Below are 22913 nucleotides of genomic sequence, written 5' to 3'. Positions count from 1 at the left end.
GCGGTGTTTCAGGCGGCGAGTAATCCAACCGATTGTAAACTTGCCTTAAGATCTGCCTCCATTTCTGAATGACACCTACTTTTTTAGATCCAATCAGGTGCTAGTTGGAAAAAAAGCCACGCCCACTATTTTGCCTCTTTTAGTATTCCGTTTCTCTCGGAAATACGTCACAACACTGGAGAGAAGTCGTTTGCAACTTCCGGTTCACGGGGACTTTAAATATAAAAACAATGGGAAAAGAGCAGACCAACAAAAATAGCCTAAATGTTTAGTGTGAACGGCCCCTAACCACTGATCTATCTATCTATCTATATATCTATATATATATATATATATATCTATATATCTATATATATATATATATATATCTATCTATCTATCTATATATATATCTATATATCTATCTATCTATCTATCTATCTATCTATCTATCTATCTATATATATATATATATAGTTATATAGATTAGTGCCCCTAACTCTGTTTTATGGTTGCCAAGCAGCTTGGCGCATTCATGTAGAATATGCTGTCAGTGGTGCGTTTATCTACATTTTACAACGGAAAAACGATCGTTTTTTATTTTTATTCAAAAACTATTATGGGGCTTCCATGTCTTTTCTGCTGGCTCTTGATTCTGAGTGTCTGTCCCACTGTAAGGTCCTGTCTGCAGTGTGACCTAGTGGTTCGTTATATACACGAAGATTTCCTTTCGTCAGTAAAAGACATCACTGTCATCGATCAGATTGGACTGAATGATATCATTGATCATGCTTACGTCAACTATCGGGAGACCAGTAGATCGTTTCGTGGTGTTATTGGTATGTACTGAGGAGTGATTGATGTTAGCCTATACAATGATGCATATCTTTAAGATGCTTAAATTTTTATCTTTAAAAGCCTTATTATTTTTACATAGAAACTGGTCCAAAAGTTATTGAGCGGATTCCTCGCTGTACTTTTCTGCATATCGCTGCCCACTTCGGCATATTGGCCATATTAGTTTTTGGCCCGTTCTGCATAACGCGTAATCTGCATAAAGATTATCGCGGCCGGCCCGGTTCTCCCGATGGCCAGTCCACCTCTGATCTGCCCCAAAGTGCGTCAGCGAATAGGGAAAATGCCCAGTATGCCAGATTACCAATCCAGCCCTGTATGGCTATGAGTTCAATAGTTCATTGTAAAAATGTGGATAGGCTGCATACAAATGAACACGTTTTATTAAAGGCACGTATGATTTGAATAACCTGACTACATTAGGTTAAAATAAAATTTACATTAGGTCATTTTTTAAGGGTCAGATCAGCTTGCAATAGCTTCATCCTTGGATATCACTGCTATGTTATTATGACATTACTAATTGTATTATTAAATATAATTGGACATAATCTTTTGTATGCAAGAATCGCCAAATGATAATTTGTCTTTTGAAATTATATTTGTATTATGCTTTTGTGGTATCTATTTGCTTTAGACCCTACAACACTATATCGGGCACGAACAGAATATCAGAGTGAGTTCAAGAGGCATTGGAAAGAAGACAGGACAGGTATGTGTAAACATTCATCATTGTCATATGAACCTACAGGTCATTCATTCATTTTTTCAAACAAAAAAGCAAATGTCTAGATTGATTTAGAGAGTAAAAGTGTGACATGACACTCCATGAAATATGTCTAATTAAGGATGAAGACATTGTCAGCATTTGAAATGTTCAGTTTTTCTTCTTGTGTAGGTTCTATTCAGTGGGATATGATAAATATAGTGGAAAAAGGGAAGAGAATCCTTCAGAAACATTTGGACCTTTTTGTTGCCCAAGGTGGGATGGATGGACATAAACATTTCAAAAGTGGTCCCAAAAATGATTTGGACACTTAAGATAGACTTAAAATATATATAATTTATTTATAAAATATCAAAAAGATGAATAAAGCATTTTTTTGTAAACAATAGATATGCTGTTCAAAATTCTCAAAAATACTGTTTAAGACAAAAAATTAATAAATAAATAAATTCTGACCCTTTATAACTATCAAATGTGAACAAGTCCATATTTAAAGGCTTAGTTTACCCCAAAATTTAAATGATCTCATTTACTCATGCCATCCCAGTTGTGTATGACTTTCTTTCTTCTGCAGAACACAAACAAAGATTTTTAGAAGAATATCTCACCTCTGTAGGTCCATTAGTGTTGCTCCAATACAAAAATTATTTTGATGAAATCACACAGAAAATGACTTGATTAAAAGGACTGCATAAAGTCTCACAGATACAAATTATGCATTTACCATTTTAATGCATTCAATGCTTTCCATGTTAAATGTTTTAATTAAATGTTATGATAAAATGGTGTTTAATCAAATTGATACTGTCACGAACCCCGCTCCCTCGCTCCGCCCCCTCGAGCTTCCTTGCTCGTTTTGCTCCCTCGGGCTTCCACGCCCGTTTTGCTCGCTCGAGCTTGCACGCTCGTTTTTGCTCCTACGAGCTCACATGCTCGTACACTATCTCCCCCCTCGGGCTCACATGCTCGCTCCCAGTCGCCAGAACATTATGTACACCTGCACTCGTCTCAATCTCCACATTAGTTTCACCTATACTCGTCTCATCACCTTTCATTGTTTACACCTGCACTTTCCCCTATATATATCACAGCACATTCGTTTCACACCCGTTGGTTATTGTATTTAGTTTCCCGTGTCTTTGCCCCCCGCTAGTCTCGTCTAGTTTTGAACTCCTCTTAGCTTGCCAGCTCCCCTTGTTCCCCTGTCTTTTGCTCCCCACTAGTCCCGTCTAGTTACTCGATTCTGATTACCCCGGCTTTGACCCTCGCTTCCCTCTACCACTCTCATTGGATTTGCCCCCTTGTTTATATCTTTGATTCCCCGGCTTTTTGACCCTACGCTACCCTGACCATTCTCCCTCTGGATTTTCCGTGCTGTAGTTTTGTTTGCCTGCAAATAAACGCAGTTTTGACATACATTGTGACTGTCTCATCTTGTGTGTGTGTGTGTGCGGGTTACAGAATAACCAACCTCACCGTAGACAGTCACAATGCCCCGCGCTGAGGATTCGCGCAGCTCACCAGAGCGGAGGTACACCTCACATTTAGCGCGAGGAGCTACTGTTTGGACACTTGACCAAGCGCTCGCGGCCCAGGGGCAGCAGGTATGTGCTATGTCTGATTTATTTCACCCTGTTTCACCTGTGTCTGCCCCTGAGCCCGTTGATGCTCTCCATGCATCCGCGAGCGCCGTATGCTCTCCATCCCCGGAGAGGTTTTATGGCTCTTCTGACTCTAACCAAGGGTTTTTCATGCAAGGCAGCGGTTGTGTAACTCATAACCCCGCCCTTGACATTATGGAGCCAGCAGCCTGACTCTTGGTTTTGCGCCAGGGGAGCCAACCCTTGGAGGCTTATGTTGTGGATTTTTGTGCCCTGGCTAACCAGGTGAATTTTGATGAGGTGGCTCTGAAAGACATTTTTCAATATGGACTGAATGAGCCAGCCTCATCATTCATGCCTGGTGGTCGCTGCTCTCTCAACCTGGCTCAGTTTATTGACCTCGCCCTACTGTGCGCTGGTTCCTCGTTTACTGTGGGGGAGGCAGAAACTGAACCAGCGTTCCACACCATGGCCCCAGTCTCGAAGCCTACCACGGCCCCAGTCTCGAAGCCTACCACGGCCCCCGTCTCGAAGCCTACCACGGCCCCCGTCTCGAAGCCTGTCACGGCCCCAGTCCCGAAGCCTGTCATTGCCCCAGTCCCGAAGCCTGTCACGGCCCCAGTCCCGAAGCCTGACACGGCCCCAGTCCCGATGCCTGACACGGCCCCAGTCCCGAAGCCTGTCACGGCCCCAGTCCCGAAGCCTGCCACAGCCAGCGAGTCAACGCCCACGCCTGCCATGGCCAGAGAGCCAGCGCACACGCCCGCCACGGCCAACGAGCCAGCGCCCACGCCCGCCACGGCCAACGAGCCAGCGCCCATGCCCGCCACGGCCAACGAGCCAGCGCCCATGCCCGCCACGGCCGGCGAGCCAGCGCCCATGTCTGCCACGGTCAGCAAGCCAGCGCCTGTAGCCTCGACCACCCTAGAGCCAGCGCCTGTAGCCTCGACCGTCCCCATGGCCACGTCCCCTGTTGGCCGAAGACGTAAGAGAAGGAAGAGGGCCCCTTCTCCCCAGTCTCGTCTTGTGCTCAAGACCGCAGAGGTTCCCTCAGAGTCTTCCACAGCTCTACCGACCTCTGCTCCGCCCTCAGAGTCCTCCACGGCTCTGCCGGGTTCTGCTCCGCCCTCAGAGTCTTCCACGGCTCTGCCGGGTTCTACTCCGCCCTCAGAGTCTTCCACGGCTCTGCCGGGTTCTGCTCCGCCCTCAGAGTCTTCCACGGCTCTGCCGGGTTCTGCTCCGCCCTCAGAGTCTTCCACAGCTCTGCCGGGTTCTGCTCCGCCCTCAGAGTCTTCCACGGCTCTGCCGGGTTCTGCTCCGCCCTCAGAGTCTTCCACGGCTCTGCCGGGTTCTGCTCCGCCCTCAGAGTCTTCCACAGCTCTGCCGGGTTCTGCTCCGCCCTCAGAGTCTTCCACGGCTCTGCCGGGTTCTGCTCCGCCCTCAGAGTCTTCCACGGCTCTGCCAGCCTCTGCTTGCCCCTCCTAAGGCTCCTCCTCTCGAGCCTCCCAGAGCTCTACCTCCCAAGCCCCCCAGGGTTCTGCCTTTCAAGTCTCTCGAGCCTCCCAGAGCTCTACCCCTCAAGCCTCCCAGAGCTCTGCCTTTCAAGCCTCTCAGGGCTTCTCCTCCCGAGTCTTTCAAGGCTCCTCCTCCCAAGCCTCCCAGGGCTCCTCCTCTCGAGCCTCTCAGGGCTCCGTCCCTCGAGTCTTTCATGGCTCCACCCCTCAAGCCTCTCACGGCTTCGCCTCTCGAGTCTCTCAGGGCTCCTCCCCCTCTCAAGCCTCTCAGGGCTTCCCCTCTCGAGTCTTTCAGGGCTCCACCTACTTCCAAGCCTCTCAGGGCTTCTCCTCTCGAGTCTTTCAGGGCTCTTCTTCCCCTCGAGCCTCTCGGGGCTTCGTCTCTCGAGCCTTCCAGGGCCCCACCTCTAGAGCATCTCGAGTCTTCCACGACCTTTTTCCCCGAGCCTCTCACGGCTCTACTCCCAGAGACCAGAGCTTCCTAGGGCTCCGCCTCTCGAGCCTCCTACGGCTCCGCCTCCCGAGCCTCCTACGGCTCCGCCTCCCGAGCCTCCTACGGCTCCCCCTCCAGAGCCTCCCACGGCTCCACCTCCCGAGCCCCTCACGGCTCTGCTCCCAAAGACTCCAGAGCTTTCTATGGCTCCGCCTCTCGGGCCTCCTACGGCTCTACCCCCCGAGACTACAGAGCCTGCCAGGTCGTCGCCTCGGGGACCTCCCACGGCGCCACCTCCATTGGCTCCACCTCCTGAGCCTTCCAGGCCTTCCCCCCTAAAGCCTCCTTCGGCTCCACCTCCAGAGCCTTCCAGGCCTTCGCCCCTAAAGCCTCCTTCGGCTCCACCTCCAGAGCCTTCCAGGCCTCCGCCTCTAGAGCCGCCCATGGTGTCACTGTCATTGGCTCCACCTCCTGAGCCTTCCAGGCCTTCCCCCCTAAAGCCTCCTTCGGCTCCACCTCCAGAGCCTTCCAGAACCACACCTCCAGAGCCGCCTACAGTGCCGCCTCTGACGGCACCGCCTTTCACGGCTCAGCCCGGACTTCCTGACCCCCTCCCTGTCCTGTGGCCTCTTCCCTGGCCTCCGGACCCTATTCCTGTCCGGTGGTCACCTTCCAGACCCCCGGACCCAGTCCCTGTCCTCCAGTCGCCTTCCAGACCCCCTGACCCAGTCTCTGCCCTTTGGATGCCCCCTAGATCTCCCGACCACCCGCCTGTCCGCTATGTTCCCCCTGACCTTGCCTTGAAACTGCCCATTGACCCCATGGACTGTCTCATTTCCCTCTGTGCCCCTTGGATTGCCCTCAATTTTGTTTGTGTGTTTTGTGGGTTGTCTGTTCAGGGTTTTTTGTTTGTTGGGATCGTCCAGCACCACTTCCCAGAGGTCGCGCTCCTCACAACCGAGCGCGGCCGTCAGGAGCCGTCCGTTTTAGAGGGGGGAGTACTGTCACAAACCCCGCTCCCTCGCTCCGCCCCCTCGAGCTTCCTCGCTCGTTTTGCTCCCTCGGGCTTCCACGCCCGTTTTGCTCGCTCGTTTTTGCTCCTACGAGGTCACATGCTCGTACACTATCTCCCCCCTCGGGCTCACATGCCCACTCCCAATCGCCAGAACATTATGTACACCTGCACTCGTCTCAATCTCCACATTAGTTTCACCTGTACTCGTCTCATAACCTTTCATTGTTTACACCAGCACTTTACATTGCTTACAGATAATAATAATAATAATACAACCATAGACTATTATATAATTGTTATTATGAGTATTATTGCTACTTTTTGAATATTACATTTGTATACAGTAGTTATATTTTTCTGTCTTCAATTTCACGCATCCAGTTGAATGGAGCTTTCATTTTAGTGAGGCTTTTATTTCGACAGAACTTTGAGTTCTTCCTGTTTTTGACGGGTTAGTAATATCAAACTCCCCATTAATGCTGGGATAATCCTGTCGCAACTCACAATCTGATATCTCCGAGCTGCACCTGAGGAGTTCATTTAAGTGGTAACAGCCATTTATACTTTAAATGCACTGCATGAAAATGAAGCACCAGTAGTGAGTGTTCGTTTTTGTGAGTGTGTGCGCATGCACGCCCATGTGTTTGTGGGGGGAATCCTATAACAGAGCAGCACCTCTTGTACATTCTGTAGCATGCAGCGCATGTAACTGTATATTACTTAATTCAATTACATCCTTCTGCAGTTTAATGATCACACTTAGCCATATCCAGAGGTTTTTTATTTGTCATTGATTTAATCTCAAAACTGTCACATCTCATATAATTTTACTAATGACAACATACTTTAATGTGCTAACAAAATCAGCAACAAGATGATATCATATCATTTGAAATTTTTTGGTATCGCGATTGTAACACTTCCCAAGGAAGGAGGACAGGAAACAGGTCTTCACCACAAGGTAAGGTTTTAATTCCCTTTTTGTTCCGTACAATCTTATTTTACAAACACAATACAACACAATGCCAAACACTGGGTTCGCATGTCATCTCCCTCCTCTGGGGCCCTCTCGCTGCCTTTTATGCCGCTCTCCTCGTACTCACTGAAATTAGAGACAGGTGTTTAGACATAATTTAGCTCAGGTGTAAGCGCCCTTACCGCTTTTCTCTCCCGGACGGGCGCTTGACCACGCCCCCGCTGCCACATACCCCCACCGCCCGACTCAGGCCGGGGCGTCATCCGGCCTGCCTACCACTCCCCCCCCCCCCCCATTTCTGGAGAGGAAGCCGGCGACAGCCATCCGCACCCCCGGTCTGTGGACCACCTTGAATTTAAAGGGCTGGAGAGCTAGATACCAACGGGTGATCCGGGCGTTAGTATCCTTCATGCGATGGAGCCACTGCAGTGGGGCGTGATCCGAACAGAGGGTGAAGGCCCGCCCCAGCAGGTAGTAACGGAGGGTGAGGACCGCCCACTTGATGGCCAAACACTCCTTCTCCACGGTGCTGTACTTAGTCTCCCTTAAGGAGAGCTTACGGCTAATGTACAGCACCGGGCGCTCCTCTCCCTCCACCACCTGCGAGAGTACGGCCCCCAGCCCTCTGTCTGAAGCGTCCGTCTGTAATAAAAAGGGGAGAGAGAAGTCAGGTGCATGAAGAAGCGGCCCCCCACAAAGTGCGGCTTTAACCTGCATAAACGCCTGTTGGCACTGCTCCGACCACTGGACCGGATCTGGAGCCCCCTTTTTAGTGAGGTCAGTCAGCGGGCTGGTGACGTCCGAATAATTAGGCACAAACCTTCTATAATAGCCAGCCAGCCCCAGAAACTGCCTCACCCCCTTTTTGGTCTTAGGTCTAGGGCAAGTCGCAATCGCCGCGGTCTTATCAATTTGGGGGCGCACCTGGCCATGACCCAAGTGGAACCCCAGATACCGTACCTCCACACGCCCAATCGCGCACTTCTTAGGGTTTGCCGTGAGCCCCGCCCGCCGCAGCGATCTCAGGACGGCCCTCAGATGTTGCATGTGCCGCTGCCAATCATTGCTATAAATGATAATATCATCTAAATAGGCAGCGGCGTACGCGGTGTGCGGTCTGAGGATCCGATCCATGAGTCGCTGAAACGTGGCTGGTGCCCCAAACAAACCGAAAGGAAGCGTCACAAATTGGTGTAACCCAAACGGTGTAGTGAAGGCTGTTTTCTCACGGGACATTGGTGTCAAGGGGATCTGCCAATAACCCTTTGTTAAATCCAAGGTCGAATAAAATCGAGCAGTACCTAACCGATCGAGCAGTTCATCAACACGGGGCATTGGGTATGCGTCAAATTTAGACACCGCGTTGACTTTCCTGTAATCCACACAGAATCGAACAGACCCATCACTCTTGGGAACAAGAACAACCGGGCTGGACCAATCACTGTGGGATTCCTCTATTACGCCCATATCGAGCATTGCATCTAATTCTTCCCGTACTATTTTCTTTTTATGTTCGGGTAAGCGATAGGGGCGGCAACGCACCACCGCGCCCAGCTCGGTCTCGATGTGGTGCTGTATGATGTTTGTACGGCCCGGTAGAGGGGAAAACACATCCGCAAATTCCTTTTGTAATTCAGAAACCTCTGTGAGTTGCCGCGGTGAGAGTTGGTCTCCACAAGTAACCGGAGTGTTAAGATTGTAGTTTTTGTTTACCTCCGGCCCGAGCTCCGCCCTCTCCGGAACTACAGTGGCCAACGTCACAGAGGCTGCCTCCTCCCTCCATAATTTCAGGAGGTTGAGGTGATAAATTTGACGTGCGCCCCCTCTATCGGTACGTTTAACTTCATAATCGAGATCCCCAACTCGTCGTGTGACCTCAAAGGGTCCTTGCCACTTGGCGAGTAATTTAGAGCTCGATGTTGGGAGTAATACGAGTACCTTATCTCCCGGTGCAAATTCCCGTAGCCGAGCACCCCTGTCATACAGCCGGCGTTGGCGTTCTTGAGCTTGGAGCAAATTCTCCTGTGTTAATCGCCCCAGTGTGTGGAGTTTTGCTCTAAGATCGAGAACGAACTGAATTTCATTTTTACTATTAGAAGGTCCCTCCTCCCACGCTTCGCGGATGACGTCAAGGACCCCGCGGGGGCGTCGCCCGTACAGCAGCTCAAACGGGGAGAACCCGGTGGAGGCTTGTGGGACCTCTCGTACTGCAAATAACAGGGGGTCTAGCCACTTATCCCAATTTCTAGCGTCCTCGTGTACGAATTTACGAATCATGTTCTTGAGCGTTTTATTAAATCGTTCCACTAGGCCATCTGTCTGCGGGTGGTAAACGCTAGTGCGAATCGATTTGATGCCCAAGAGCTCGTAAAGCTTCGCGAAGTGTTCGTGACATAAAAGTCGTGCCTTGATCGGTGAGGATTTCTTTCGGAATCCCCACCCGGGAGATTATCTTGAAGAGTGCCCCTGCAACACTACGTGCGGAGATGTTGCTCAGAGGCACTGCTTCCGGATATCGCGTCGCGTAATCCACTAGGACTAACACGAAGCGATGTCCGCGTGCTGACCGTTCTAATGGCCCGACGAGGTCCATCCCAATTCTCTCGAAGGGGACCTCGATTAATGGTAGAGGGCGCAATGGCGCTTTTGGGGTGGCCGGTGGGTTTACCAGCTGACATTCACGGCACGCCGCACACCACCTGCGGACGTCACCACCAATGCCCGGCCAATAGAAACGGGCTATTAGACGGAGAAGTGTTTTCCGTTCCCCTAGGTGACCGGCCATAGGATTGTAGTGAGCCGCCTGGAAAACCATTTCCCGGCGGCTTCGTGGAACCAATAATTGTGTCACTTCCTCCTTTGTTTGAGCGTCCTGCGTCACTCTATATAACCGATCTTTAATCATAGCAAAGTATGGGTATGCAATGGCGACGCCCGGCCGGAGCTGTTGACCATCAATCACTCTCACTTGGTCAAGAGCATGTTTAAGAGTTTCGTCCCGCGACTGCTCTAGAGGAAAGTCCCCTTCAGGGAATTCCCTGAGAGGAGGGGCGGCCACCTCGCCCCTTTCCTCGTCATTCCGAGCAGCCGAGGACGGTCCCGGCTCCGCCTCCCCTGCCAAAGCATCGCACACCGCACACCTCTTTATGCAGGACCCATCCGCACAAATACCCTCTAATATATCTTTAAAATTCGGCCAATCAGTACCCAAGATTAGCGGATGGGTGAGGCGGGAACTAACCGCTGCCTCCACACTATGTTTTTTTCCCCTAAATATCATCGCCAACGTCACCATGGGATATTTGTGAACATCCCCATGCACACACCTCACCCTCACCAGTTTAGATAAACCCAAAGCCCCGGGTTGAACCAAGCGTTGGTGGATGGTGGTCTGATTGCAGCCGGTATCCAGCAAAGCTTGGTAAATACCCCCCCTGATCCTTACCGGAATCCGGTATGCTCCAGCCCGATAGGGGGCAGCCTGCGGGACGTCGGAGACCCGCACCACCGTCCCCACCTCCATCAGCGGACACTGATCCCGGAAGTGGCCCGGGTCTCCGCACCTCCAACAGGCCGGCCCAGGCGTTGCGGCCGCACTTGTGCTGGCGGGCGCTCCCACCTGAGGAGGAGAGCGGCTGAAAGACGGGGAATGGGAGGGCGCATTCTCCCACGGCCGGGGAGCAGGTCTCTGGAACCCTCCACGCCTGCGCGGGGCAGTAACGGGCCCTGGGGAGAGAACAGAAGGAAAAAACACAGGGGAGGGGGCGAGGGCCTGGGCAGATACAAGGGAAGGGGAGAGAGAGAGAGACGAAGAAGAGGGCTCGTCCGCCCTCGGGATCGCCGCCAAGTGGTCCTCCGCCAACCGAACAGCTTCCTCCAGCGACGCCGGGCGATGGCACTGGACCCACCCCGCCGTCTTCCGAGGCAGCCGTTGAATGAACTGTTCCAGTACCACCTGGTCGATTACTCCCTCGACGTCGCGGTCCCCCGCGAGCAGCCACCTCCGACAGGCGTCCCGGAGCCGTTGAGCGAACGCGAAGGGGCGATCGGACGTTCCTAGCTTCATGCCCCGGAAGAGCTGGCGATTCTCTTCCGGGCTCCGACCGACCCGCTGCAGAATAGACCTCTTCAGATCGGGGTATGCCAGGAGGTTCGTCGCCGGCAGCTGCTGTGCCGCAAGTTGAGCTTCCCCGGACAGGAGGGGAATCAGGCGGGCTGCCCACTGTTCGCGGGGCCAGCCCCAGATTTCTGCTGAGCGCTCAAACAAAACGAGGAAGGCCTTAGGATCATCTGCTGCCCCCATCTTCTGTAGCATTGGGGGGGCAACGTAGCGCGGGTGTCCGGGGTCACGGTTGTGGCTGACATGTCCCCCTGGCTGAGGAGGCTCCGGATGGCATGCCGGTCCTCTGCCTGAGCCCGCATGATTTCGAAAACCGGCGATCTTGGTCTTGCCGGAGCTCAAGCAGGGATTGTTGGTGGCCTTGATGCAGCGTCGCGAGGGACTGGAGGACTTCTGCCAGCTGGGAGGACTCTATGGGGCGACCACTTTCCATGTTTCCTTTAATCTCCCGGGTTTCGGCACCAGTGTAACACTTCCCAAGGAAGGAGGACAGGAAACAGGTCTTCACCACAAGGTAAGGTTTTAATTCCCTTTTTGTTCCGTACAATCTTATTTTACAAACACAATACAACACAATGCCAAACACTGGGTTCGCATGTCATCTCCCTCCTCTGGGGCCCTCTCGCTGCCTTTTTATGCCGCTCTCCTCGTACTCACTGAAATTAGAGACAGGTGTTTAGACATAATTTAGCTCAGGTGTAAGCGCCCTTACCGCTTTTCTCTCCCGGATGGGCGCTTGACCATGCCCCCGCTGCCACAGCGATACTTCGTTAGTACCAGTAAACCGCACAATCCTAAGGTCCATACAATACAAGTGAATGGTGTCCAGAACTTTGAAGCTCCAAAAATCACATATAGGCAGCATAAAAGTAATCCAAATGACACAAGTGGTATAATATATGTTTTCTGAAACAATGCAGTCACTTTGGGTGAGAAACAGATCAATATTTCAATCCTTTTTTTTTTTTTACTATAAATCTTCACTTTCAGAATGTGGAAGCTAAAGTGGAGATTAATAATTAAAAGGACTTGAAATATTGATAGATATAACCACTGGAGTCTTACTACTTTAATGGCCTTCATGTGATTTTTGGAGCTTGAAAGTTCTGGTCACCATTCACTTGCATTTTATGGACCTTCAAAGCTTGTACATTCTTCTAAAAATCTTTGTTTGTGTTCAGCAGAAGAAAGTCCATCTGAGATGGCATAAGGGTGAGTAAATAATGAGAATTTTCATTTTTGGGTGAACTATCTCTTTAATGTGTTGAACTACACCATGTTGCTATGACACCTGTGTGGATTTAAGGGGAACTGACATCATACACATTCACACAAAATCACCTTGGGACCAATTAGATAAATGCAATTGAAACTCTTACGTTTTCAAGTCCTTCTTAAGTGTCCAAATGTGTCCAAATATATTTGGTGTCACTTAAGCAATAATACATGTGTCAGAGTTTTTAAGTCTCACAAATTCTTTTTATTTCATAATCTTGCAAAGGTCTGTGTCCAAATAAATGTGGTAAGTACAAATTTAAGACAATTTATTAAATTGCTATATTGTTCACTTTTAATTTTTACATTTTTAGTTGTACTGAATATCTGACTGTTGTTCTCAGGCTCATTTGAGGTCTATGGTGCATAAGTGTCTCAGAGCAATGTATGATGTTCAGTAGTATTATGACACATGTATGTTCTACTGCCCGTTTGGTGTGTGGGTGTATGTGTGGTTACTTTGTTGCTTGTTTGTTAAAGGGCTGTTCTATCAGCGAGTGATGAATTGCTCTTCCTGTCAATATGGGCTTTTTCCATGTCTATCAGCTACACCCCCATTAGACTGTGGAGGTGAGACAGACAAACAACACACACATGGATAATTTTAGCAACACTTGACAATTTTTGGGAAAACTTCCTGTAAATGTCCTCTCTTCCCTGTATTCTTTCTCTATCTTTCTATCAGAGCATAATCTGGAGGCAGACGAGGGAGAGGAGGTGGTGCTGGACTGTTTCCTGCCTTGGCACACTCTGGTAGTTGGACAGACTGAGTACCATTACTCTTGGCATCCTGCAGAAAATAATGTACATACACAGAGACAAATTTGAATTTATTTACTTGTTTCAGAGAAAATAGGAACCATTGTGGATTACAGTTCCACTACTAGTTTACTAGACTCCAGTAGGGAAAACTGGTGCCAATTGAACTCATTAGCTCATCACTATATTTTAGTAAAAGGTATTTAACTTACTTTAAAAAATGTAAATAAAATCTTTTACTCACCCTCAAGCAACACCAGATGTGCATGACTTTCTTTCTTCTGCTGAACATGCCCATGCATGGAAAGTGAATGGTGGCCAGGACATTGAAACTAAAAAAACACATGAAGGCAGCATAAAAGTAATCCATACAACTCCAGGGGTTTAATCCATGTCTTCAGAAGTGATATGATGGTGTGCGTGAGAAAGAGGTCTATATTGAATAATTGTTTCCTATAAATTGCACGAAGAATGTTAATCAATAAAAACAAAAAAAGAAGAACTCTTAGCTGAGCGCTTAGGATGGCAGTTGAAAGTGGAGATTTAAGTACAAAAAATATTTAAATTCAGAAGTATTCAATGCAAAAGTCAGAAGTTTAAATGCACTTAGATTGAAGTCATTAAAACTCATTTTTTTAACCACTCCACAGATTTAATATTAGCAAACTATAGTTTTGGCAAGTAGTTTAGGACATCTACTAGTCATTTTTCCAACAATTGTTTACAGACAGATTGTTTCACTTTTAATTGATTATCACAATTCCAGTTGGTCAGAAGTTTACATACACTAAGTTAACTGTTCCTTTAAGCAGCTTGGAAAATTCCAGAAAATGATGTCAAGCCTTTAGACAATTAGCTTCTTATAGGAGGTGTACTGAGCTGGAGGTGTTCCTGTGGATGTATTTTAAGGCCTACCTTCAAACAGTGCTTCTTTGCTTGATATAATGGGAAAATCAAAATAAATCAGGCAAGACCTCAGAAAAAGAAATTGTGAACCTCCACAAGTCTGGTTCATCCATGGGAGCAATTTACAATTGCCTGAAGGTACCATGTTCATCTGTACAAACAATAGTATGCAAGTATAAACACCATGGGACCACTGCTCAGGAAAGAGACACATTCTGTCTCCTAGAGATGAACGTAGTTTGGTGCAAAAAGTGCAAATCAATCCCAGAACAACAGAAAAGGATCTTGTGAAGATGCTGGAGGAAACATGTAGACAAGTATCTATATCCACAGTAAAACAATGACTATATCGACATAACCTGAAAGGCTGTCCAGCAAGGAAGAAGCCACTGCTCCAAAACCACCATAAAAAGCCAGACTACAGTTTGCAAGTGCACATGGGGACAAATATCATACTTGTTGGAGAACTGTTCAAAAATTGAACTGTTTGGCCATAATGACTATAGTTATGTTTGGAGGAAAAAGGATGAGGCTTGCAAGCTGAAGAACACCATCCCAACCGTGAAGCATGGTGGTGGCAGCATTATGTTGTGGGGGTGCATTGCTGCAGGAGGGGCTTGTGCACATCACAAAATAGATGGCATCATAAGGAAGGAAAATTATGCAGATATATTGAAGCAACATCTTCAAGACATGGAAGTTAAAACTTGGTCGCAAATGGGTCTTCCAAATGGTCAATGCACAGCATACCTCCAACGTTGTGGCAAAATGGCTCAAGGACAGCAAAGTCAAGGTATTGGAGTGGCCATCACAAAGAACAATTGTGGGCAAAACTGAAAAAGTGAGGCCTACAAACCTGAGGCCTACAAACCTGAACGGGACAAAATTCCAGCAACTTATGGTGAGAAGCTTGAGGAAGGCTACCCAAAACGTTTGACCCAAGTTAAACAAAAGGCAATGTTACTAAATACTAACAAATTATATTTAAACTTCTGACCCACTAGGAATTTGATGAAATAAATATTTCTCTCTACTATTGTTCTGACATGTCACATTCTTAAAATAAAGTAGTGATCCTAACTGACCTCGGACAGGGAATGTTTTCTATGAATAAATGTCAGGAATTGTGAAAAACAAAGTTTAAATGTGTTTGGCAAGGTCAGTAAGGTTTATGTAAACTTCTGACTTCAAATGTTAATATTGATCTGTTTCACAGCCTCACCAATCATATCACTTTTAAAGACAAAGATTTAACCACTGGAGTTTGGATTACATTTATGTGCATTTATGTGCTTTTTAAGCTTCAAATTTTTGGACCCTGTTGACTTGCATTGTATGGACCTACAGACCTGAGATATTAAAAATACTTTTTGTTTTTTGTTTGTGTTCTGCAGAAGAAAGGAAGTCATACACATCTGGGATGGCATAAGGGCATTGGTGGAAAGAGTACTGATTTTTTTACTTAAGTGCAAGTACTGCTACTGCTACTGCAAGTACTGCTACTGAAGAAATAATTCACTTACAAGAGTACAAGTAGAGTTACTGAGAAATATTATGACTCAAGTAAGAGTAAATAAGTAGTTTGCCCAAATACTACTCAAGTAATTATGTTACAAGTTACTGTCAAATACTGTCAAAATCATTAATTATCATTAATAATATTCTTTACCCGTGATGGCAAACATGTACTGTGTCACCTATTACTTACAAAAGCATTCTAAAGTGCTATTTTGGTACTCAAAACTTTGGTATTTTGGGGAACAGAAGGGGACTCCCCCACCCCTGGTAGCGGTTCTCCCGCTCCAGGTGGTCGGTTAGGAGCCCCTTCTCCCCTCGCGGTTGGCGGCCGTCGTCTGCTTCCAGGCGCCCGGGCTCCTCATCCCCAGCAGATGGCCATGGCTGCTCCGTTGGGGTGGACGGTAGTGGCGAGAACTCTACTACGGCGTATCCCTCCTCCTACCCGGGTTTCGGCACCAGTGTAAAGCAGTCAATGGAAAGGAGGAGGCAAGAACCGGCTTTACGATATAAATAATATTTTAATTAATAACTTAAAGACAAACACAAACATGACGGACATGTCCGTAAACTATCTATATGCAGCAACACAAATAGGGGTCTTCCCCTGCACTCTCACCTTAAATACAGAAGGGGAACTCGACACAGCCTCAATTTTTTGACAACAACGGAGTGACTTTCCATGCCGGGGCTACTGATCGCAATTAGGGAATCTGAAAAAGCTCAGCACCATGTTCATTAAATAAAGTAGCATAACAGTCCCGGATAATATTCATACCCACCACAGCAGGGATCTTATCCTTCTGAGCATTCATACTGGGAGAACAGGTATCTTTTACAATTAAAATCCCTTTCCTGGGTAACGTAACCCCAAAAAGGCTAACATCAAGTTATACATACCCCACACATGGTATATCCATCCCATTGGCAGCTTTCAGTGCTAACCATGCACAGTCAGAGAGACCCCCTTTACCAAAATAAAAAAATTATGGTTAAAATAACTCTCGGTTACAGTAGTCACCATAGAGCCTGTGTGTCTAATAAGCATAGCACATCAACAGTTCCCATTTTAACATTCACTGTTGGACAAGACCTACCAAACCAGAAAAAGATTGAGAATCAACTTCTGAGCCTACTATCCCCATCTCCAGTGTGTGGCTCTGCACCCTGGAGGGTTCTAGTTTTCCTGCCTGAACACTAGAACCCGAAGCAGGCAAGGACCTAATTTGAATATTAGCAGCACAATATCTAGCTATATGACCAGCTTGATTACATTTGATACAAATAGGTTTGGCCATCAGGTGTTCAACAAAATCTATTATTTCTGGGGGATTCTAGTAACATTACTACTTTAAGCATTACTTCAATGCTTAAAAGCGTACCCCATCTCATTGTCTCCTTTCGGGCGCCTGCTTGAAAACCCTCTCATTGCCTAACTGGCCACGCCCTCTACTGGTAACCACCTCACCGGCTACAGCAATTAAAGTAAAAGTAGCCTACTATTATTTATCTATACTTAAAAAAAAAAGTTGGAAAATGTGAAAAAAAATTACTCAAGTACTGTAACGAGATTAGTTGTAATTTGTTACTTTCCATCTCTGCATGAGGGTGAGTAAATGATGGGAGAATTTTTCATTTTTGGGGTGAACTATCCCTTTAACATATCATTATAAAGTAGGTTCTACTCAGACTTTTGCTTTAAACACATATTATTCCAAACAGCTCAAATAATTAGTACAATATACATGTGAAAAGTATTTTGTGATATTAATAAGTACTAAAAGCAAGCACTGATATTATTTTGAGGTGTGTTCTTATTTGAGATGAAATGGTTACAGTAATATAATTAACTTTTCAAGAGTTATAATTGTTGTTAAGGGGTGATAGTGATGCTCTGACTTGTATTAAATTTGTGTTTAAAACATACCTGTCAACATTTGGGTACCAAAGTGCTGGATGACAGGGGCAGGCTAAATTTATATAAATTGTGCTGTTGTGATTTAATGTGCTGAGTAATGTTATTTTTCCCACCGTGTCCGATATTAAAATCAGAGTGACACACTTTTCAAAAGGCGTGGCCATTGTCAATATGGCTTCGAGATATGAAATTAAATTCCTTCCAGCTGTTGTTAGATTTACATGTATATTTTATTTTTTTGCCGGAGCACCACCTGAGTCTTCTTCTCCCATCTACCAGTGATGCTTGATTCAACTTCCCGCTTCTACTACCTGAGCAGATATCAACAGCACAACTGGGTTGTAGGTTGACATGTTGAGGTCACAAATGGGTTGAAATTTGTATGATGTGTGTGTAGGATGCATTTCATACAAGATCTGGCAGCTGGACAACCTTGGAATAATATATTGATGTGCTTATTCATATAACGAGGTTTGGGCCATACAAATTACGGGAGTTTCCCAGGAGAATTATCAAAACGGGAGGGGGGCAGGGATGGGTGTGAAATACGGGAGAGTTGACAGGTATGGTTTACAACCAAGTCTTTCTCATTAAAAGTCTATTAATTGCACATATAAATGTTGCTTGTACCAGAAGATGGCAGGTTGATTTGTACAGACGTAGTCTGTGAGTTATGAAAAAGTTACAACTTGCCCGGTCTCCCCTACTGGTATTTCCAGACATCCACAGATCAGATTACAGTAATTGTGGTTTGAATATATGTACAAAATGTATTAAAATGCAGACTGGTTGTTATTCATTGCAAGCTGTCACATGAAGGGGAGTATGAAGTGCTGGTAGTAAGTGAGGAGTCTAAAATTGTCCTCAATCAGCTGAGGCTCAGCGAGCAAGGCATGTACCGCTGCCTTCTACAGGATCAAACGGGCACTACACTGTCCCGCATTTATTTCAGATTGCAAGGTAGGCAATGTTTATGGCTTCATTTTGAGTGTTACAACTCATTGTTAAAATGAAAAGATACTTGAGTCACCATTTGTTGTTCCTCAGACTGCCACACGGTCAAAAGGTTCTAGAGAACTACGAGGCACACCACAAATATTCCATTGTTTACTAACATTTTATTGCCACAAAACCTTTCCCATATAAAAGGGTTACTGTAGGAACCATTGACATTCCCTATGGAACTTATGGGTTCCACTTGTTCCTCAGAGAGTAGTCCTTGTTGAAAGGGTTTTAAGGTTCTCCAGAGTGTTCTGCCAGTGTGGCAATCTGAGGAACTCCTAAATATAGATTTTTGCAGTGATATAAAATGCTTTTGATCCATCCCCCTCATCTTTCTCCCAATCTCCCTCTCAGTCATCCCACTGCCGTCTTCAACCCCTATACTGATCGTGACGTTGCCTTCTCTGCCTGTGGGTTATGACTCCACATTTCCCGGCCTTCAAAGGAACACTGTCCTCATTGTAATGATTTTACTGACAGTACTCAGCATCATAGGCAGTCTGTTCATCATACTGTACCTCGGGTATGACAAAGCAATATGGGTAGACTGATAGATGCACAGAAAGATCAATGAAGTGACGGATGATAAAAATTGATTCATTGTTATCATCAGATGTGTAAAGCTGACAAAATATAAACTACTTCTGTAAGTTAAAGTAATTCTGCCAAAAGTTACTAAATTAAAAGTCAAACAAGCTAAAAAACAATATTGAGTAAAAGTGAGGTTAGGCTTTAGGACACACAAGATGTTAAACTGAACTCTAGAATCTATGATGTGATGACTGTTGAGATGAATGGCCATTATTGTGGCCAATTATGTTTTACATTGAAATTTGCACTCAAAGTATTATTGCATCCAGAATATCTAGCAATGAAGTACAATTACTACAATTACCGTTTGGTCATATTAGAGGGTCTTTAAAAGTGCAAAGTTCTTGTAACATAGTATTAACAATATACTAAAGATGTAAATAAAATAAATAAAAAATACAAAAAATAAATAAAGATGTCATGGACAGAGACAGAAAGATTCCTTAACAGAAAGAATGGCAGATGGCCAAAAACGAAAGGCAGAGAGAGGAAGAATGAGTATTTAAATTAGCAAGCAATTATTGATCAGAGCAATGTTTCTGAGAAGGAACGTTTCCCAGAAAGGGACTCATAGATTTTTCTATGTTAATGTACTAACGAATTAACTAGCAATGTAGAGTGTTTCACAAAACAGCTTTCAATGATCTCTAAAACTTTCGAAAACAAAGTGTCTGTTTGCTGTGCATATTTGAACAATAAGTTATATAGAAGCAGTATTTTATTTAAAGGGATAGTTCACCCAAATATGAAAATTCAGTAATTGTCTACTCACTTGGGGTCACTTGACTGAAATGTTTCTCATTAAATTTTTTGATCTGAAGGTGTATGGTGTAATGTTTGAAATTAGTTTTGTAGACAAAAATATAATTGTGCCAGTATATTAATTTATTTAATTACAAAAATACAATTTTATTTTAAAAAAAAAGTTTTTGAAACAGATGAACTGGATCGAATAATAAAGAAAATTTGCCAATAAGTGCCCAACATAGATGGGAATTCCTTCAATACTGTTTAAAAAGCATCCCAGGGAGATAAATCAAGAAGTTGGTTGACAAAATGTCAAGAGTTCATGTCAGCAAATTCTAGACAAATGGGGACCTCTTTGAAGATGCTAAAATATAACATAGTTTAGTTTTTTAGTCACAACATAATTCCCATATTTCCATTTATATTATTTCATAGCTCTGATGACTACTATTATTCTAAAATGTGATTTTTTTTTATAAAGAATGAGTAAGTTTACCAGAGAGATGTTGACAAATGTTGTAAAATTATCTTTCAACAAGCTAAACAACATATATTTGAATTTTTTTGTTAAAATAAATAAAAAATAAAGTTCAAAGTTTGAAATCAAGGTGTCTTGATTCGTTGTGTAGGCTTAACCCTAACCTGCTTTATGAAAATTACCCCATAGTATCACTTAGCGTCCAACCAGCGGTAATACCGATGTTCGTCATTTTGTGGAGTTTTATTCTGCGACCAACTGACCAATCAAAACTTGGTCGACCAAGACTCTTCTCATGGACTAATGTTTGGTCGACTATCAGGGAGCAGCCTTACCAAAATGTATTGTATTATTTAGTGGAAATGTTTACTGATAGTTGATTGCTTGTGCACATTCATTAGAGTGCAGGAGAGCAACAGTTCACACGTCCTCTCCTCACGACATTGGGGCGTTCAAGCAAAAACTTGTTTGTTCATCTAAAAACAGGTCCTCCACAGTGATAGTGACAACTGAACACAACACAGCTGCACACAAAACAGAACAAAACATACTTAACATGTCTGAAGAGAAAAGTTTGAAAGTTTTTAGACCAGTGCCAGTTCACAGTGGATGAATACACATGCAATACCGAAAAAAAAAAAAGGGATTGATAGAATGTACCGTTGCTCATCACTGCAGGTTAGGACAAATATTCTGATTACCATAGGAAATATACCTTATCGCATGTCATTTGCCATCAGTTTAGGACATGGTGTGACTGTGGCTGCCTGTTTCCTCTTTTCTGTTTGATTTCCAAATACTCATAAGGATTTCCAAAAAAATAAGGCTGGGCATAGAAATGCATCCATTCTTCAACTACAAATTCTTCAGACATGTTTAATAAGATCTTTTCTCTGTTTTGTGTGCAGATGTGTTGTGTTCTGTTGTCTAAAGCTGTGGAGGACCTGTTTTTTGATAAACAAAACGAGTTTTCGCTTGAACACCTCAATGTCGCAAAGACACCGTGGGAACTGTTGCTCTCGTGTCCTATCATGTTGGCACATATGGGAGGAAGAAATAATGACAGTGATGGAAGGGGTGATCTGTCACAGGGTCATGACCCCTTGGTGATTTTACACAGAGAGACAATATTAGGAAGTAAACACACTCTGTTTTCATCCATTATGTCACATTGTTTTGTGTCCCTCTGACAGAGTGACCATGAAGCGACAGAAAGAGAGAGACAGCAGGAGAGGAGAGAGGGAGGATACAGAAAACAGAGGTGATGACTGACAGAATGAGAGATCCGATCCAAAGAGATGCATAAATAAATGATTGCAGTTACACAAAAGAAATATGGATGTTAGAAACGCACCCTTTTTTTTTGTTCCAATCCCATTTAAAGATTTATCAGACCAACTTTATATTAGGTGTCTTTAACTGCTATGTACTTAATCATTTGATACAATGTACTTATTATGTACATATATGTGTAGTTGGATTGTACTTACATTTAAAGTACCTGCATTTAATTATATGTGTAGTAACACTGTCAACCTTACACCTAATCCTAAACCTAACCCTACCCCAACCCTTACCCTAATCTAAACCCTAACCCTAACCATACCTCAACCTCAGTAGCAGCAAATGTGTGACATTTTGTGAGAATTTTGCAGAACAACATGTAGTTACACAATAAATACATTCCTACATTAAATAAAGACAAGCAAAACACACACACACACACACACACATATATATATATATATATATATATATATATATATATATATATATATATATATATATGGAATCAACATTTAAATAAATGTCTGAATTAAACACTTTGGACACTTTTGTCCATACCAAATGCAAAGTGTATCTTAACTTCTCCAATTAGTTTGATAGAAAGGCTTTCAATGATGAAATAGGGGCAAGAAATTCTTGTTCTATACAAAATCATGTGGAGTCAAATGTCTGAGACCAAATTAATAATAATAAAACAAAATCTTGGGTACGCCTAGTCCACCTTTGCCAATCGGCCTATGTAACTTATTGAAATGTAATCTGGAACGTTTACCATTACAAATGAAGGACTTCGCTATGCTATCAAATTGCTTGAAATAAGAGAGGGGGACAGGGAGAGATTGTAGCAGGTAGATACATTTTGAAATACAATTCATTTTAATAACATTAACCTTCCCAATCATAGATAAATGAAATGAGGCCCACCTGCCCACATTGCTCGAAAATCTTTTTATTAAAGGTCCAAATTAACTCTTAACTAAATCAGACAAATTTGCTGGGAATAAACTGCCCAAATACTTAATGCCCTGTTTGGGCAACTGGAAGGAGCTCGTCTGAAAATCTCCTACTGGGCAGTAAGCTGTCAGAGCTAAAGCCTCGGACTTAGACCAATTGTATCCTGAGAAATTAGAAAAGGAATTAATAAGTCTATGGAGGGAAGGCATAGATCTAATGGGGTCGGAGACGAATAACTAAATATCATCTGCGTAAAGCAAA

The 22913-nt window shown here is 44.8% G+C and overlaps 1 protein-coding gene across 1 annotated transcript; it reads left to right on the top strand.

Annotated features, from left to right (window-relative positions):
- The first annotated feature begins 598 nt into the window (after nt 1-598).
- Nucleotides 599-21683, top strand: LOC127621223 (izumo sperm-egg fusion protein 1). Its single transcript, XM_052094730.1, has 9 exons — nt 599-818; nt 1472-1546; nt 1733-1816; nt 12722-12742; nt 12976-13065; nt 13181-13299; nt 18400-18553; nt 18950-19118; nt 21605-21683. The coding sequence occupies exons 1-9, from the start codon at nt 599-601 to the stop codon at nt 21681-21683; spliced, it is 1011 nt and encodes a 336-aa protein (XP_051950690.1).
- Nucleotides 21684-22913: the final 1230 nt, after the last annotated feature.

Source organism: Xyrauchen texanus, chromosome 27, assembly GCF_025860055.1.
Source record: "Xyrauchen texanus isolate HMW12.3.18 chromosome 27, RBS_HiC_50CHRs, whole genome shotgun sequence".
Classification (NCBI taxonomy): domain Eukaryota; kingdom Metazoa; phylum Chordata; class Actinopteri; order Cypriniformes; family Catostomidae; genus Xyrauchen; species Xyrauchen texanus.
Note: the sequence above shows the minus strand (reverse complement) of the source record. Positions and strands in the feature narration are given on the sequence as shown.

Bases quoted from the DNA above. Each gene is read 5' to 3' on its own strand.
- LOC127621223 (XM_052094730.1), top strand. From the start codon at position 599: ATGGGGCTTCCATGTCTTTTCTGCTGGCTCTTGATTCTGAGTGTCTGT. The intron at 12,743-12,975 runs GTAAGTACAAAT...TGTTTGTTAAAG, and splicing joins TCTGTGTCCAAATAAATGTG to GGCTGTTCTATCAGCGAGTG. The intron at 19,119-21,604 runs GTATGACAAAGC...TCCCTCTGACAG, and splicing joins TTCATCATACTGTACCTCGG to AGTGACCATGAAGCGACAGA.